Source organism: Malurus melanocephalus, unplaced genomic scaffold, assembly GCF_030028575.1.
Source record: "Malurus melanocephalus ecotype Western Australia unplaced genomic scaffold, MMel_1.1 scaffold_65, whole genome shotgun sequence".
NCBI classification, from domain to species: Eukaryota; Metazoa; Chordata; class Aves; order Passeriformes; family Maluridae; genus Malurus; species Malurus melanocephalus.
The window spans coordinates 2,202,804-2,219,180 of NW_026623297.1; the positions used below are offsets into that span (position 1 = coordinate 2,202,804).

The 16,377-nt window shown below is 45.5% G+C and overlaps 1 protein-coding gene across 7 annotated transcripts in view; it reads left to right on the forward strand.

Annotated features, from left to right (window-relative positions):
* FRMD4A (FERM domain containing 4A) overlaps window positions 1–16,377 on the forward strand; it is a 271,255-nt gene that overhangs the window by 184,470 nt on the left and 70,408 nt on the right. For all 7 annotated transcript variants that reach the window (XM_057366444.1, XM_057366441.1, XM_057366442.1 and 4 more), the window contains exons 5-6: window positions 9,451–9,535; window positions 13,899–13,955. In XM_057366444.1, coding sequence (XP_057222427.1) covers window positions 9,451–9,535; window positions 13,899–13,955 — 142 coding nt within the window. The remainder of the gene's footprint in view (window positions 1–9,450; window positions 9,536–13,898; window positions 13,956–16,377) is intronic.

Sequence of the window (16,377 nt, forward strand, 5' to 3'; positions counted from 1 at the left end):
TTGGTTGTTGGTGAAACTAATACCCTGCCTTAGAGGGTTTACAATGCAGGTAAACAAAGGAGAGAGTTACYGCTCAAGTCCAGAAGAAGCAAAGGATGGTGAGGAAGGAAAGGAGAGATTGCCTGATTAGTTGATTTTACACAGGTGTTTTGAGACCAGAAAAGAAAGAGAAAATGTACCTCACACCATTAGCATTGTGGTAAAGTGCAGGAACCTAAGTAGAGTGTGGAGACCCGGGCAGCAARGGAGGTAAACAGAGATTGCAGGGGTTCAGATACAGGTACATCCTTTTGTCAGGGAAGGAAGCACTTTGCTCAGACTCGTACAGATAGAAAGAAGGCAAAGTTAAACCTTTCGTGTAAAACTTTGAGATGAGAGGGAACCAGAGCACAGACACTGTTTGTTCATGGAAAGCAAAGTTGGCCAGGCTTYGCAGTGAGTTCTCATCCTCAAACAATGGCCATGTGAGATTAGCAATCCTTAGCAAAGGAACCACCAGCATGGGTCTGATCTCTTTATCTTCTSTATGTTTGTCATGCTGTTAATTTATATGAACAAGCTTAGCAAATAAAATTCACTCCACTGGTGGATCTTTTCCCAGGAATGAATACATTTGTTCTCAGGGTAACTCYACCAGCTAAATAGTGACAACTCACTGCAGAAGTCGTCACACTAAATCAGAATATGTCTCMCAGGGAAAGGCTTTTCTTTCAGAAAGGCATGGAACAAAATGTGAAATAAATCCTCAGCACTCAAATACACTGTGGGGCARAGTTTGTATCTATGGGCTGGCAGTATTCCCACAAAGGAATGCCTGTGTTCAGCAACATCTGGCATGTGTTCATACATACTGGTTAGGCTGAAGTCAGCATTGGAGCTGTGGGGGCTCTGGACTCTCAATATCGAGGCCAGAAATTTGCCAGGTTACCGCAGTTACTACAGAACAAAGTGGCCCTAAATAAGAGATTGACATTGAAACTCAGARTGCAAAGCTCATGGGTGTCATTGCTGCCTTTAACCTGAAGGAACATAGCTCTGTGTGCACTGGCAGTGATCTGGGTGTGAGGCAGGTGGGACACATGGGCAGTCTGAGATGACATTCACYACACCAGAGCTGAGATCTTTACCTGCCAGACAGCTCTATGTCACAGCTAATTAGTGCAGCCTCCTGACAACCACTGGAAAGAAATAGGCACCTTTCAGGAACAATTCCTCTGACTTWCTTGAGACTGATTGCTTTGGAATTCAACAAGTTGCAGGCTAARAAACCTGTTTCTCTTCCCTGATCTCAGATGTAGGCATTTTCACCTCTGTCCCATCAGGGGCAGTCTATAAATTTAAAATTATTATTTCAAGCAGGTGGGCACAGCCAGGRTTGAGGAAGCGTTTCCTATCTACAAGGTTTCGCCTGGATACCTAAATGGAATTGGACCAGATTTCAGCTGTTAATGAGGCCTTATACTATTTTAGTCTTTCAGCCCTTCTTTATAGCCATCTTTAAACCTGTGTTCCATTAGAAAAGGACTAAAACTAACAGCGCAAGAAGCCAGAGACCATTTGAAAACAGCTGACCCTGGAAGGGAGAGAGATAGTGGTTCTTCATAGTGCCAAATGGACCTTAGAACATGTCACTGAAATAAATTGCTGCCTTGCACATGGGCCAGAGACATTTATGGGGTGCAGATTCAGAACATCCTGTTCCAAACTTCCCTGACTGACTCACATGGCAATCCCAGCACACCATGGCTGTGTATGCCACACATCCCCTCGGCTCTGCTTCTCTCTGAGAAATCAGATTAGGAATTGTGATGACAGCAGCCTGCCATGGCAGGAAGAGCTGAATAGAACCACACAAAATTAACCTGAGCAATTTATTTGTCTCGCACATAATGGGCTGTGTTGCTCCATCCACACCAGGTTTTACCCAGCAGAGAGGGCTATGTGGAACTTCAACGCTTTGCTTCAGGCAGGGAATGAGGAAACAGAAGCTCCTGTTGCTCCCTTCTGAAGAGCAGACAGCCCTCTTTCTGCCCCATTATGTGAGACTGAGGTTTACAGGGACTGGGGAAAACACACAATCAGATTATCAAATACATCAAATTTGCAGTTGGGGGGACAGAGAGAAGWGGCAGAATTTGCTCTCACCTAAGTTTCATTACACCTGTTAGCACCCAGGAGAAGTTGCTGGGGGAAAATYACATATACACAAATTGCTCTGCTTCTCTGCTCTTTCTTGGTGCTATGCAGACCCCTCTGCATGGGGAACTGCAAGGAGGGCAGTGCTGGACACTAATTTTCCATGGAGCTWGATCATCCCAGGAGAGCTCAGGGAACTGCCCTGAGATATTTCAGCASCTTGGGGTGCTCCATCCAYRTTCTCGTRGCTAGCTGTCTCTTCCCAGAGCTCSTTCCAGCTGTGCTCCCTCACCCACTGTCAGTACCAGWACTGAGCCAGAAATTCCCTGYACCRGGGAACTTATGCTACATATAMAGGGAGACAAAGGGCCATCTCCTGCTCACATTACAGCTTTAGATCTCCATGCACTGCTGGTGGGATGCTGTAGAAATAATAGCGAAAAAACAGAATATTAAACCCACATAATCAACCCAGTCCAACCAAGCTGCTTTCAGGGGCCCCTGTGAGCTGCTCTGTCTATCAAGTCCATGCCATAGCCCAGATCTCTTTGCACAGCATGTGTTTTGCTAGTTGGTGTGCACCAGCTGTGTATATGCTAAGCAGGAAGATCCCAAAAGCCGGCAGCCCTGCAAACCTCCTACTCCCAGCCAGCCGCAGTGTATAAATACAGCCGCTCAGACCTTGTTTGTGCTGGAAGACAAGGCTCCCTGCAGACAATTTATTGCAGCCTTCCCAGGGTGGCCCCCTGCTCTGTTCACCCGGGGGAAGGTGTAATAAATTGCCTGTGGGGAGGCTGTGCTCCTCAGAGTCTCTTTAGAGATASGAGAAACTTCTGTCCAGTCAGAAGATTTACTTGTGTGAAAACTGACCTTTGCTTGAGGAAGGCAACTAATGGGGCTCTGCTACTTAGCACACAGCTCTGAGCTAAGCCATCCATTACACACACATCTTAATAACAGTCTGGCTCTTGAGTCCCATAACATCATTTCTGTTTTCTGCTTAACTAGGAATATATTTGTATAAGTGAGCTGTGTTGAGAGAAGGGGAGAAGTTGTTTTTCCTTTCCAGTCAGCCACCCGAGGGGGCAGAAAAAGCAGCATTCTGAAAATGTCTTGTTTTGAGCAACATTKTGAATGTGTTGATGCTGGCAGCGTTGTCTCATCTAATTCTGGGAAGCATTTAGACTGCATGATAGGTACCGTGCAGAAATGATGGATGCTGTCAGWGTAGGATTTGTACCTAATTTGGATCAAGCTGCAATAGCTGTGTCAGTGCCTACACACAGATTTTCTGACTGGGTCAAAGTCACGCAGACATTGTTTCCATTTTCATTTCAATTTGTGTGTTCGTACCTTACACCAGTGGGTGTGATGAGCTGTCATCAGCGGGACAACAGAACGGTCTGCTATGAGGGGTCCCGTCACCGTGGCATTGATCAAGGGCTGAGTCAGTGAATAGGTGACCCTCATGCCAGCTTTGACAGACAAATCATACCTTTGCATGCTGCTGACAATGCATGGAACAGCTGGAGGGATTTCTATTCCTAAAATGGTCCAAAATCCTTAGATAAAGATGCTCTCTAGATGCAGAGGGATGGTGTTATGCAAGATAATGCACCCAGCGTTACCTCTAATAGCCAAGATGTGACTCTTGGCAATGACCAAAGAACAGGAAAGGGCYGTGCTGATGCTCAGGAGATTGAGGGGCAATTCCCCTGGTAACTGAGGGAGAGGAGGGGAGAAAGGMAGCATGCTGCTGTGATCTGGTCACTGCTCTCACCTTACATTTGGGACAGATAAGCACATCAAGCCAAAAGGAGGTGCAAGAGYCTTTGTACAAAAATTAACGTATTTTTCGGTACAAAGATACGCTTCTCTTCCAAGCCAAGCTAAGCTCCAGGGGACATTGCAGTGATGGAGCCATTTGCAGAATATGTTGGCCTGGATTGCTGCTTTTATATCTTGGGTAGACCTGGTTCCCCATATGGGGAGGGGGCAGAGAATTCACTACACTCAGGTCAGTGCCCTTCCTTGATGCTGTAAACAAACATGCGGGAGGAATGTACTTGCATTACCACCTGGATTCCTTCCCTTCTCTATGTTGATACTGGAGCACTTTGTAGTTTGCAAAGACTCCCAGGATACACAGCCTGGAAGAGATGAAGAGRGTTGGTCTCTACATATTCCGAAGCAGATCCCTAGGTATTTTGTGCATGAAGAAGATGAGGCATAGGAATAAGCAAATATCCCCAAGGCACRTGGTTTTCCAGGGATTCAATAGGCCAGCCTTTTAGAAACACTGAGAAAAATGGATTGACAGTAGGTAAAAATGCAGACAACTTCATAGTATAGTGCAGCTCTTGAGAAAGAGAGAGGAGATAGGCTCAGGTTTAACAGTATTCACAGCTTTTTATTTAGTTAGCTGTAATTCCCTGTGTTTCTGAAATCAAATTCCCCTCCAGTTTTATGGCTTCCCCTGCAATGAGGTAAAAGTTGACAAAAGAGGTCTCTCTTGCTGCCTCCTGTCCCCTGCATACCAATCCAAGGTGCCAGAGAGGTGGGCCTGAGCACAGAACCACACGGGACACAGGACATGGGATCGATCCAAAGCAAAATGGATGCAGAAAGGGAGGTAAATGGAGCTTTGCAGCTGATTTTCATTCCTGACTGATTACTTAACAGGCCAACTATTTAGCATGAGCATTGTCTGCTTTTAAGTGTCAGCACATAAAAGTGTGCACCCTTGRCTATTAGCAAACAGGGCTGGAACATAAAAGGAGCTGTGCAGCCTGTGCTGCTGAGAATACTCATTTAGCATGAGACCCGGGACATAATGACATCTGCATTTAAGTCCATTATACCGACACATGTGATTTTTCTTTTCCTGGTTAGCAAATGGCCTCATATTTTTCAAATTATCCTCTGAGTTTCTGAATGACACGGTGAGGGATAACGAGCCAGACCGCAGGATGCATGAGGCAGAAAAGGGGGGTTCTCCTTTATCCATTGCTTTGTAATAATAAAATAAGAGGTAGTCTATTGATGAGGTCATTGAGCTCTGCTGACAGGTCTGTCCTGCATCCCAAACAGATCAGTCAGCCAGCAGGGAAAGATGTGGATAGAAGCCTTTTGGACTAGCAGGCTCCCACCAGACTCAAACTTCACAAGAGRGAGGCCATAGACACCTGAAGTAGACAAGACATCCATTTGCTGTGGTCATGTTTTGAGATACCACTGTAATTAAGATCATAGTGAAATATTTTTACCATTTGTGGGTTCTRCTTCAAAGTGAACACATGGGCTTATGCTCTCAAATGATATGACAGTCCATCTGCCCAGTCAGCAACTCAATTGCTGAGAGCCTGGTCCCTCCTAGAGGATAGATGGCTAAGATTGGGCTCACAGGATATGTCTGGGGCTCGATGTTAGARGCAGTGATAAATAATTTGTATTTAACAGTTTCTTTTGGTGTCTGGAGATCAGGAGTGCTGCTCATTTCTTCTCTCACTGTCCACACAAGCACCCCACCAACTCAAATGCTTGGCAGTCCTGAGCGCTGTTATTCCCACTGCAAGGACAGCACTAGTGCTCAAACACCTTCCCAATGCTGCTAAATTTGCCCATCTGCACACACACCTGGGTTCACAGATGAGACAGCAGCAGCAGTCAGGGATTCTCCATSTCCTGAAGAACCACTAATCCAACTGGTGAGTCCAGGACTGTGGTGGTGCATTTTTGGGGCGATCTCAAGCGCACTCATTTGACACAAYTACCCAGTCAGGCATTTCTCTGAGCCACAACTTGGAGATGGGTGGGCCTGTGTATAACGCAAGGGAGAAATTGTGGTAGCTACAGTTTCCCCTCACCCAACARTCAGGAGTTTCCGCAGGCACCACTGTGAGTCTGTGCTTGGCTGGTTACGATGGGAATTGCCATTCATCACAGCGTGAGGGGGCTTAAACTGTCTCAGAGAAAGTTGTCAGTTAAGCAACGCTTAATAGAGAGCAATCTGATCAGTGTGAGACATGTCCTTGCAGCTAAAAAGCCTTAAACGTTTCAGATGCAGCAGCTTCTGAAGTCTTCCAAGACACCTTCTGCAGTACTCATTATTATTTCCCTGCTGCTGAGAGGAAGCAGCCAAGATAGGCACTTTGTGTTCATTATCCAGCATAATATTCACTGGTCTATTTAATTAATGCTTAGAAAATGTACTTGATGAATTACAAGTTACTGGGGGTGGGGAGGGAGGAGGAATKCAGAAATAGATTAACATTGGCTGATCTTTTAAATTTCCTCAAAAATTATTCCTTTGGTTTTTACACTCGCCAAGTCTCATGGGGTGTTCCCCCTTCCTGCAGGCAGCTAATTTCTCACAGGCACAGTTGCTGACTATCAAGGAACCTCTTGCAGGAGCTGCTGGAGGCAAAACTATTTGCTGAGTGTATTGCAAGAGATACAGGYAGTGGAGCAGAGGTCTTGGACACGTTGTACTGCCTGTTTCTCTGTCCAGCCTGTCCATTATATCCTGGATGCATCAGCTTCACACCACATGAAGGAAAGCTGCTCTCTGGGGAGTCCTCAACAGAAATCTGAGAGCTGTCTCTCAAAACTGATGAACTCAAAACATGCCTTGAAAGGCTCCTAAGCTTAACAGGCAAAACAGACAGAGGGGGGGCAGATGAGGGAGGGGTATTTTCTAAACACAGCACAACAGCCCAAGCAGCTAAATGATTTTCTGAAGGTCACAGAGGAAACCTGTGTCTGAGTTGGGAATTTAACCCAGATTTTTGTGCTTGGTTCATTGCCTTAGCAGCCAGATGCTCCTGCCTGCCTCCTTAGTCATTGACATTGGTCACTGTAAAGTGTGGTTTCCTTCAYTGTGTTCATAGAAGATGGAAATGGGACGAGATGTGACAGAAACCCACCATAAGTGAAAAAACCAAAATATCTTTCCCTCCCCTTTTGGTTGTTCCAGCAGCAATTGTGAATTCAGGGTAGCGTACTCCAGTTCGGGTTTTCTGAGCTTGCCACACAGAAAATCCCACAAGAGTTCCCTTTGCAAATCTGTTTTCTTTTAAGTAGCACTAGTTTCCTGGTGCACATGTTTCACATTTGTCTGGGTGCATGTGTGAGAGCCAGTAGCTCCCAGCTCACTCTCTGCTCTGGAGATCACTTGAGAATTGGGTTTTCTTTGTGAGATGAAGTATCATGTGGAGGCTCTGTGTTCCCAGAGACTTTATTTTGTATAGAAAACGATCTATGTCCATGTGGAAAGCCTTGGGAAAGCTCCCTGCAGCCTTAAGAAATGCAATATTGCCCTCTAGTGATGATGAGAATGGTCTCSTTTGAACTGGTGAAATAAAAAGCTTTTTGGCTAACCTTCACTCGGATTCAAAATGGGAAAAAATGGGTCAGTTTTCTTCTGACCTTGGMATAAGAAAACCTACCATCATAACTCAGAGAGCGCTAGTAGTAGTGATAAGAAGAGAAGGTTGTTAAAGAACCACAGAATGTGTAAAATTACCATTTTTTCCATGAATTCAGCAGATGGGAAGCCAGCTGCACTCAGAGAGCAGATCTAGTAAGAAGGTTCCTTTTTTAATGCACCATTTTTTGCATTTCTAAAGCCAAGTATATTTTTATTCGAAAAAGAGGGAGTTTCAAGGACAGGGGGTGAAACAGGGAAAACCAGAAAAAAAAATAAGGGAAAGTGTAATACTTTTATTTCATCATCACTACATTCAAATGCTTTTGGGGGGTTGTTGGTTTGATAGATTGTTGGTGTTTTCTTGAGGTTTTTTTATTTTTTTTTCAGGTTTTATTTTTATTTCTTTTCTGAAGTGGGGAAGGAAGGGTAATACAAACAGGAGCCCTTCAGCAGATGAACAAAATGTTTCTCTCACTCTWATAAGCAAGGAGTTGGTTCTGCCTGTCAGGAAATAAAGTGTTTTGAAGAGCCTTCAGAAGGCACTTAGGAGCTCTACAAAGCCTTTGACCTTTGCCCCTAAGAAGGTTACATTTAAGGCCCTTGACTCTATCCAGCAAATAGCTGGATGTGGACAATCCCTTCAGCACTTGTRTGAAGCCCCAGGAGTGTCCGCAGGTCTGTCTGCTCCGAGACASCAGGGTCAGGGAGTGGGGTTTCTCTGTAACTGGACCCCACATGTCAACCCAGATTTCTAAGGAATTTGGGCTTTTTTAAGTCCCTGATGCAGACACCATTTCCCTGGCACCTTCCCTGTTCTAATTGCCTCTGACAAGGCATGATAGCAGTGGAATTTATGTAAGGAGCATTGCTGTCACTGCACTGCAACTTGAAGATCATTACAAAATAGCATCAGCAGATAGATCTATTTCGTTTGCCTTACCTAAAACACAAAGTAAATGCAAAATTCACCTTAATCATCCAGGTATTCTCTGTTCCTACAGGAGCATACAACATACCTGTATGGAACGATCAGCCATTAATGTTGATAGTATCCTGAGCATTTTTTCCCAAAAAGCACCACAAGGCAGAATTAAGGGCAGCAGTCAATTCTTGCAAAGCTCTTGCAGAGTTCATTGCCAAAGCATCAGACCTTCAGAGCAGGCAGGACATGGAGTACTGAATAAATCCATACATATATTGGGTTTTCAACATAATTACAAATATTCTCAGCCATCAGCCAATGCAAATGAGTGGGGTTTTCTGACACAGCTTTCTTCTGAGTTCTGAGAAGTCCCTTCAGCTCAAAAAAAAATAGATTATGATCATTCCCTGTCATCCCCAGCATTTCTATTCATGGTACTGGTAAACGGTGCAAGATTAGTAACTACTGCTGGTTGTTTACTGTGAGACCATAGATATAATAGGTAAAAAATCCTTTGCTTTATGTAGAGCTGAAGGGGACAGGGAAGAAACCCAGAAGTGAATTTCTGTCTATGAATATTTGACAAGGTACAGGTTWACAGCACAGAAATGGTTGTGATGGGTAAAGGAGTGATGAAGAAATGCCAATGGTGAAAATGTGTTGGCGAACAAAGGTGAAGCTCACCAGAAAACACAATAAATGTTTATTTTAAGTCTAAAAATAAAACAAAGGATTAGTTTAGAACCTAAAYCATCCACTTGATCATCCAGTTCCTTCATGGATGGGGTGGTGGTGACTGATCATGYCCTAGAAGTGTGCACAACCCTCCTTCACTGCCTCAGTCAGCAAAGGAAGTTAATTTTTAGTATACTCATAATTGACCATATTTTTCATTTAATAAGTACTTTTCCATTTTTTTCTCTAGTTCCCTCTCATCCCTCACCCCTCTTGCTTTCCTTTTCAGGTTCTACATTGAAAGCATCTCCTATCTGAAGGACAATGCCACCATCGAGCTGTTTTTCTTGAACGCCAAGTCCTGCATCTACAAGGTCAGGCCTTGGGGAGCTCTGGGTGGTACCGGAGTGGGCTGAGATACCTGTGTCTGCATTTCCTTTCCCCAAATTCACACTGGTCACACCTCAACTTCCAGATAGAACCTTCTCCTCCTCATCCTCACGCATTCCCTCACTTCTCTGTCCCCAGCTGCCCCTGCACTTGGCAGCAGCTTTCCTGTCAGAGACAGGTTCTCACGTAAAACAGCCRTGAAATTAACTCTTGTGGCTGGCAGGAGGGAATCTTACTGCTAGAATTGCAAACTGGCTTGTATTTTGAAGGAAATGGCTGGTTTTGTGTTAAAAACGCGCTCTGGGCCGGGTGGATGTCGTGAGGGTTTCCTGCCCGCAGAGGGCGGCAGTGCGGCGCGGGCGCCATCTTGAGGGACGGGGGAGCTGTGAGGGGCTTTGGGAGAGGGAAAGATGGAGCGGGCTCAGTTGGAACGGGCCCTCAAGGATCGTCGATGCCAGCTGCTGGCTCTGCTCACGTAAACCCCAAGAATCSCACCATGTGCCTGARTGCGTTCCCCAAWCGCATCTTGRACTGTGTCAGGCTCASTGCTGTCACCACTTCCCWGGGGAGCCTGTTTCAGGTCCCAGCCAYCCTCTGRAGGAAGAATCTTTTCCTGATAYCCAACCTAAACCGCCCCTGTGTCGGTTTCATGTCGTTCCCTCGGCGTGTCACTGTTCACCAGAGAGGAGTTCAGTACCCGCCCCTCCGCTTCCCCGAGGATGTCGCAGATCRCCATGAGGTCTCCCCTCRRWCTCYTCTCCAGGCTGAACAGGGCAGGTSACCTCAGGTTTGTGGGTCAGGAGGAGCCTGTGGSTGTATGTGTGASTGGGGTGAAGGTGTCAGCGGACATGCACTGAAGAAACCTTGTACAGGAACRAGCCATGCACTGAGAAATGTTTATCTGTGAGAAATTGCCCTCMCTGTTACACTCCTGAAACACCAGGCTGCTGTCCCTGGCACTGCAGAGCAGAGCAGCCCCTTGCAAGGTACTCTCTGTTCCAGAGATAAGGGCGTCCTGGCACAGCCTCAGCTTGGAGGAGTGCCCACAGCAGAGCCTTGAAACTGATCCCTCTCATGCCACAATCCCTTAACTTGCTGTACGTGGCGAGGTCCGGAAAATCAACCAGCCCCAGACCACGCTGAGCTGGAGATTGGCAGCGTGCAGACTCAGCCAGGTGGGGTGGACGTCTGGGACTGGGAGAGGTTTGTCAGCAGCTGGGATTCCCTGGGAGGATCCCTCCTACCTCCCTCTGTGCTGGCAGAGGCCATTCCTGTGACTCACCTCCATCTGCCGGGGAGGAAGTGGTAGGAAAAGAGCTGTAGTSAGGGAGCAATAGTACCACCATCCCACAGCCCTCATCACGTTTTTGATCTGCAAAGCTAAGTAGATTACACCAAACCTGGAGCCTCGCTTGACATCGCCATGTCCTTAAATGCAGGGACTAACTGTATTTTCTAAAATGCATGGCAGAAGCCAGAAAATTCTTTTTTTTTTTTTCCAGTGCCCAGGAACGAGGCAAGGCTGCTGAGCTGAGCTGTGCAGAGCTTTGCTCTCCAGCAAGGCTGCAATTAGATGTGCTTAGTCAGCCCTCTCCAGCAACGAGCTTAGTGAGCATCACGTTTTGGTTCCTGGGGAAAGTTCCTTTTTGAAGTACTGCCAGGAAAAGCTTACACTGTTGTTCTTTTTTTGGAGAAAGCTTAATAATAAGAAGAGGGGAACAAAATAAAGACGAAAAAGTGCCTRCAGATCTAGGTTGGTCTATTTTAGTCTGACCTCTCCTGAAACCATTACTTTGCACATTCAGGCTGAGTGTCTCTATCCAAAAATAGCCCTGCTGAATTCCCAGTCTGCCATACAGATCCTTCCCTGTTTGAGTTCCAGCCACAGTATGCCATGCCATCCTATTAAAAAAGGCGCTGAATTTGAAAGGTAGGTGCAAGGTGTCTGCTAAGACTCAGGGCAAGCATCCAGCCTGGCAGATTCCTTTTAATGTAGTGCTGTGGGAACTCAGTGTCTAAGCACTTCCAGTGCTTGCCATTTCTGCACCTAGCACGTGGTGTTGCATACTGCCAAACTTTGATAGCTTTCTTGTTTGTCCCAAAAGTTTCCTTGTTGSACTTCCCGTGGACACTTCCAGCCCTGGCTCCCCTGCAGCCCAGAAAGATCKTATGTGTTTGAACTGAGGTGCTAACACTGCTAGCACCTCAGACTTTCCCGAGATGATTCTCCAGACACACACCCTCAAGCATCCCCTTGCTCAGGGCTGCTCAAGGTGGGAAAGAATAACATGGAGGCTTCTAGTTTGGATCTGCTGGTCACTGSGTTGCCAACTGGGGTTGGGTGCTGTGCTTCTCTGGCTGTGCCCACCACCCCCACTCACCAACCCTGTTTTGTAGTGAGACATTCATGAACYCACACTCCCAAACACTTGCACTGGACCAGCAAGCCGTTGTTGCCCATAAAGGCCAAGCCACATTTTTACTACCAAAAGAGACWGGGCTTGGCATCAGGCACTGTCCCTTGATCAGACAGGCTGTTTAATTACCAGCACGTTCTGGCGTGGCTTTTGGCCTGTGCCARCTAGCTCTGTCCCAGGCGTTGCTGCGGCACTGATCAAGGATGAGCACCTGTTCCCAATAGGCAGCACAGTGGTGGAAACCCCGTCTGGGCCTGGGSGAGGGCAGATGAGTGTTTAGTCATGAGCTGTGCTGCACCTCATGCACCCTTGGGGCCAGAGGACGGGCTCTGGCCCACTTCACCTGCCAGTATAAACTTGCCATAGCATCAGCATGTGTTTGCGTGGGCTGGTTTGTCTGTGCCATGCCTGGTGCTTCTAGACAGGAGGAACAMCCGGCACTCTAGTTCTACTCTGCATTATTATGGGATGTGCCTGACAGCCCCAGCCCAGCCCTGCCTGCAGCCGAATCAACCTCTTGCACCAGCCGCTTCTCTTGGCACGGGCTCATCGTTGGTGCAGGTGCCTGCGTGACTCAGGCAGCTCAGCTGAGAGGGGAAAGGTGTGTTTATTGCCYGTAGCAGAACTGCTCTTCACTCCCCAGGGAGTTGTTATGAAAGAGGTGAATTTATTTTAAAAAAGCTGGCACTGGTGAAAGCCAAGGACACCTGGATCTGATCCTGTGTTTTGTTCCCTTTGTTTTTGATTTTGCCAGAGACAAGCCAATGCAGCAATTGTGGCTTGTAAATGAGGTGTGGCCGTGATTTGGCTGGAGCATGGATCACAGCAGTTGTCTATATTTAGTTCACTCATTTCTTGCCAGATGAAGTAAAATATTAAAAACAGCAGCTTAAATAAATACAACAGAAAAACCACCACAGGAAWGAGCTGAACAGTGACCTAGTTTACTGGGCCATGTCCATAGGAGACAATGTAGGAATTCTAGTTGCAGAATAGAGACCTAAACAGTGTCTCAGTAAAAGCCCACTGGCTTCCCTAAAGCAGGGACCACAGAGTCAGGAAGAGCACTCTTGGCCTCCAGAGTAATGCTCATGYCTCTCATCTCAAGCATCTTTGATTCTTGGTCTGCATCCTGCACTTTCCCCCAGAACAGTGCCTGGACCTCTTGGTTCTGTGACTGCTGTCTCAGGCACAGCAGAAGAATCCTAAAAGAATCTGTTGTGACCATCAGTGTCCTTCATGTGACCATGGTGTCCAAGTGAAACCCTCCAACCCATCAGTGGCAGGTTCCTGTAAAGTGGAGCAGGGAAAATCTACCAAAACACTTGCTGTCACAGTTCATTCTCAAATCACCCTAAGCCCCAGTGCTCTTGGGGATGAAAAGGCCACAACCAGAGTTCAGATCCTGCAAGAGAAAATATGGTTCATTTCCCTGTAAGCTTACCTTTTGCAAGGTAGAAGAGAGAAGTCCAGTGGGGTCTTTGACACCACCTCAGTGTGTCAAAGACAGATTCTCATGTCTGTGCTCCTGTAGGACAAGGCTGTGTTCCTTTGTCACATCTGGGGGCAAAAAACTATATATCCTAAACTGCCTCTCACTAAATCACGCAAGARARCAAAATTTACTCTGATCCTACYCCTTSCACCTGCCTTCTCCTCACTCYTTCCTCAGGAATCCCTTCCTRCCACATCCAGTTATGCTTCATTTACCAATGCATTACACCAAATRTTTGGCTCTTTCCATATCTGAGTGGGCAGGTTCTCCCTCCCTTTTGTCTCCAGGAGCACAGGGAATACTTTGAAGCCTAGCCAAGGGAGAAAACTGGCACTGCATGCTTCACCATGCACTAGTCAGGAGGAGATGTATGTTTTTCTTGCAGCAGCTCAAACTCAACTCTCTTTTTCTTTTTTGTTTTGTTTGCCTTTCAAGGAACTCATTGAGGTTGACAGTGAAGTGGTGTTTGAACTGGCTGCGTACATCTTGCAGGTAAAGCACCCACCTTCTGTCACTTGGTGCTTCCTCATGTTGCATTAAATCTTCTGATTTACCAAATCTACAACAGCTGTATGGAAATGTAAGGGTTCCCACAATTGCARGTGAAAGATCTATTTATATAGTTTTCATTGTTTCTACCAAAATGGGTAGGCTCTCAAACTAGACCTCCCCACTCAGGGAGCAGATATTACTGCTCAGCATTTTGGATACAGAAAAGTGCTGCGTTCTCACCAGCACATATAGCCAAGACTCTGGAGTGTGATGTACTGCCAGAGAAAATCTAAGTGATGAATGCAAATTCCTGGGTGAAATCCATATGCTATGGATTTTTCCTCCAGTGGCTTCCCTWGCATTTATTTTCCCTGGTGGGGTTTGGGCCTATGATGAGCTTCATAAGCTTCTACGTATGCAGCTGTCTGTATTCTCCAATGTGGGCAGAATGGTTTAAAGACTTTCCAAAATACTGTCTTTCAAACGTCTGCTCTTCAAAAAGAGGGAAAAGGGTCAGAGAGCAAATGACCAAGCAGCATTTGGTAAATGTCTGGTTCYCAGAAAGGAGTCTTTTCAGGGTAGTGGAGGTGGGTTTTGTGAAATTTCTTTTTTTAGAAGCATGACTGTGGGAGCAGATCAGACATAATTGTCAGATTGTTCCCCTCTCTTATGGTCTGTAGTTTTAATTTTTTTTCCATCAGCCATGAAGCTTTGAGCCATGTGAGCAGACAAACCAGCTCATCAGACTGCACTAATAAATAACAATGCACTTCTAGAGCATTTGCCATGTTAAAGAAGCAATTAATGTGTAGGGATTTGAACCTTCATTAAAATCATTTTATGTAACAAAAATGGAGTGAGAGAGTCAGGATGGAGGACTCAATTAGCAGCACATTATAGAAATCACATACTGGCTGTTGGGGGAATACACATCAAACAAGGGGCCCATTGTAAGGAGCAGCAGTGGGGTTATGAATCTATTGTCTGCTCATCCTAGTGAATAACTTAGTGCTTAGTAATTGTACACTAGACCCAGAGCTGTAACCCTTGCTGCTGGGATTGTTTCTTGCCACAAACACAGGATGTTACGCTTATTCCTGTAGTAGTTTGATGTGTAACTTAATGAAAACAGTCAAAACAGGCCACACCTTTGCTGCCTGTAACCAGAAATTACTACAACCCGTGTTTGTGACAGGATCCAAGCAAAACAAAAGGGATCATACGGCATTTTGTTCTACTTCTCGCTGCAGCATTTAGGTCAAAGCACTGAAGTATGAAGAATATACCCTACAAAATTGCTTTTTKAATTCAATCTGCTCACACCCATGCAGGCCAGAGCATATCCTTTGGGCTTTGCTCTGTGATGAACTATAATCATGCTCAAAGACTCCTTCCTACGAACCAGAGAAGTGTTGTCTGCCCTTCAGTTCACTCCAAGGGAAATGGAAAGATAGTAAAGGTCTATCAGAACTCAAACGATTTAGTCTGCAGCCCTATTTAAAATTGTTTTATTACCAGAACAAATTAAAGTACCACCAGAGCTCTGAACTTTACCCCACCCTCAGGACTGAAACACCACTGGACTTGGGCTGGCAGGTTTTGTGGGCAGATGAATGGATGTAAAGACAAAAGACCTGAATACAAAACCTAGTCCTTTTGGCAGTGGAAACTCCCTCATTGCACAAATTACATTCTTGCTYTGTGCTTTCTGTGTAGCTGGTGGCAAATGAGGTGCTTTAGCATGAATCATATGAAAGGCATATTGTCTGGGGAAAATTGAAAATGCAAAATGTGTGCTAAATCTATTGCAGAAGGCACTCACCAGATTTTGAGGGTTCACCGGTATATAGTAAGTTTAAATCAACTACTGTAGTGGAACATTATCCCACCCTTTAACATCAGGCTGTGATGCTAATAAATAGAATTCTCTAGACGTACAAGTAAGGGAGCTAAATACTCCCCCAAACACCCAGCCAGGAGTTAGAGAAAACTGTCTTACATCCCCTTTAAAGCTGACAATAAGCAAGCTTTYTGAAAGTCTAGGTACTAGAAAATGGCCAGAATACTTGTAAAAAAATCGGGGGAATTGCAGCCTTAGAGGCAGCAAAACCACTGAGACTTCAGAGATTTTCTAGTAATGTAACATCCACATTGACCCAAAATTTCTTATTTACTGGCATTATTTCCTGCAGCATCTTAGGTATCCACAGCAGAATGAGGAATCATCTGGCCCTGTATTAGATCTTTTGTTTGTTAGTCTGCCCAACTCACTGTATCATGGCACTTGACATTAGATACCGGTTCCAAAAACTACATGAGGAATCAATTACAACAGGAAATTGCTGCTAAATGAATTTTGCAAATGGAAAATCTTGAACGGCCTTTTCTTCTCTTTTCGTTTTCTATTTTTAATTTATTTTTT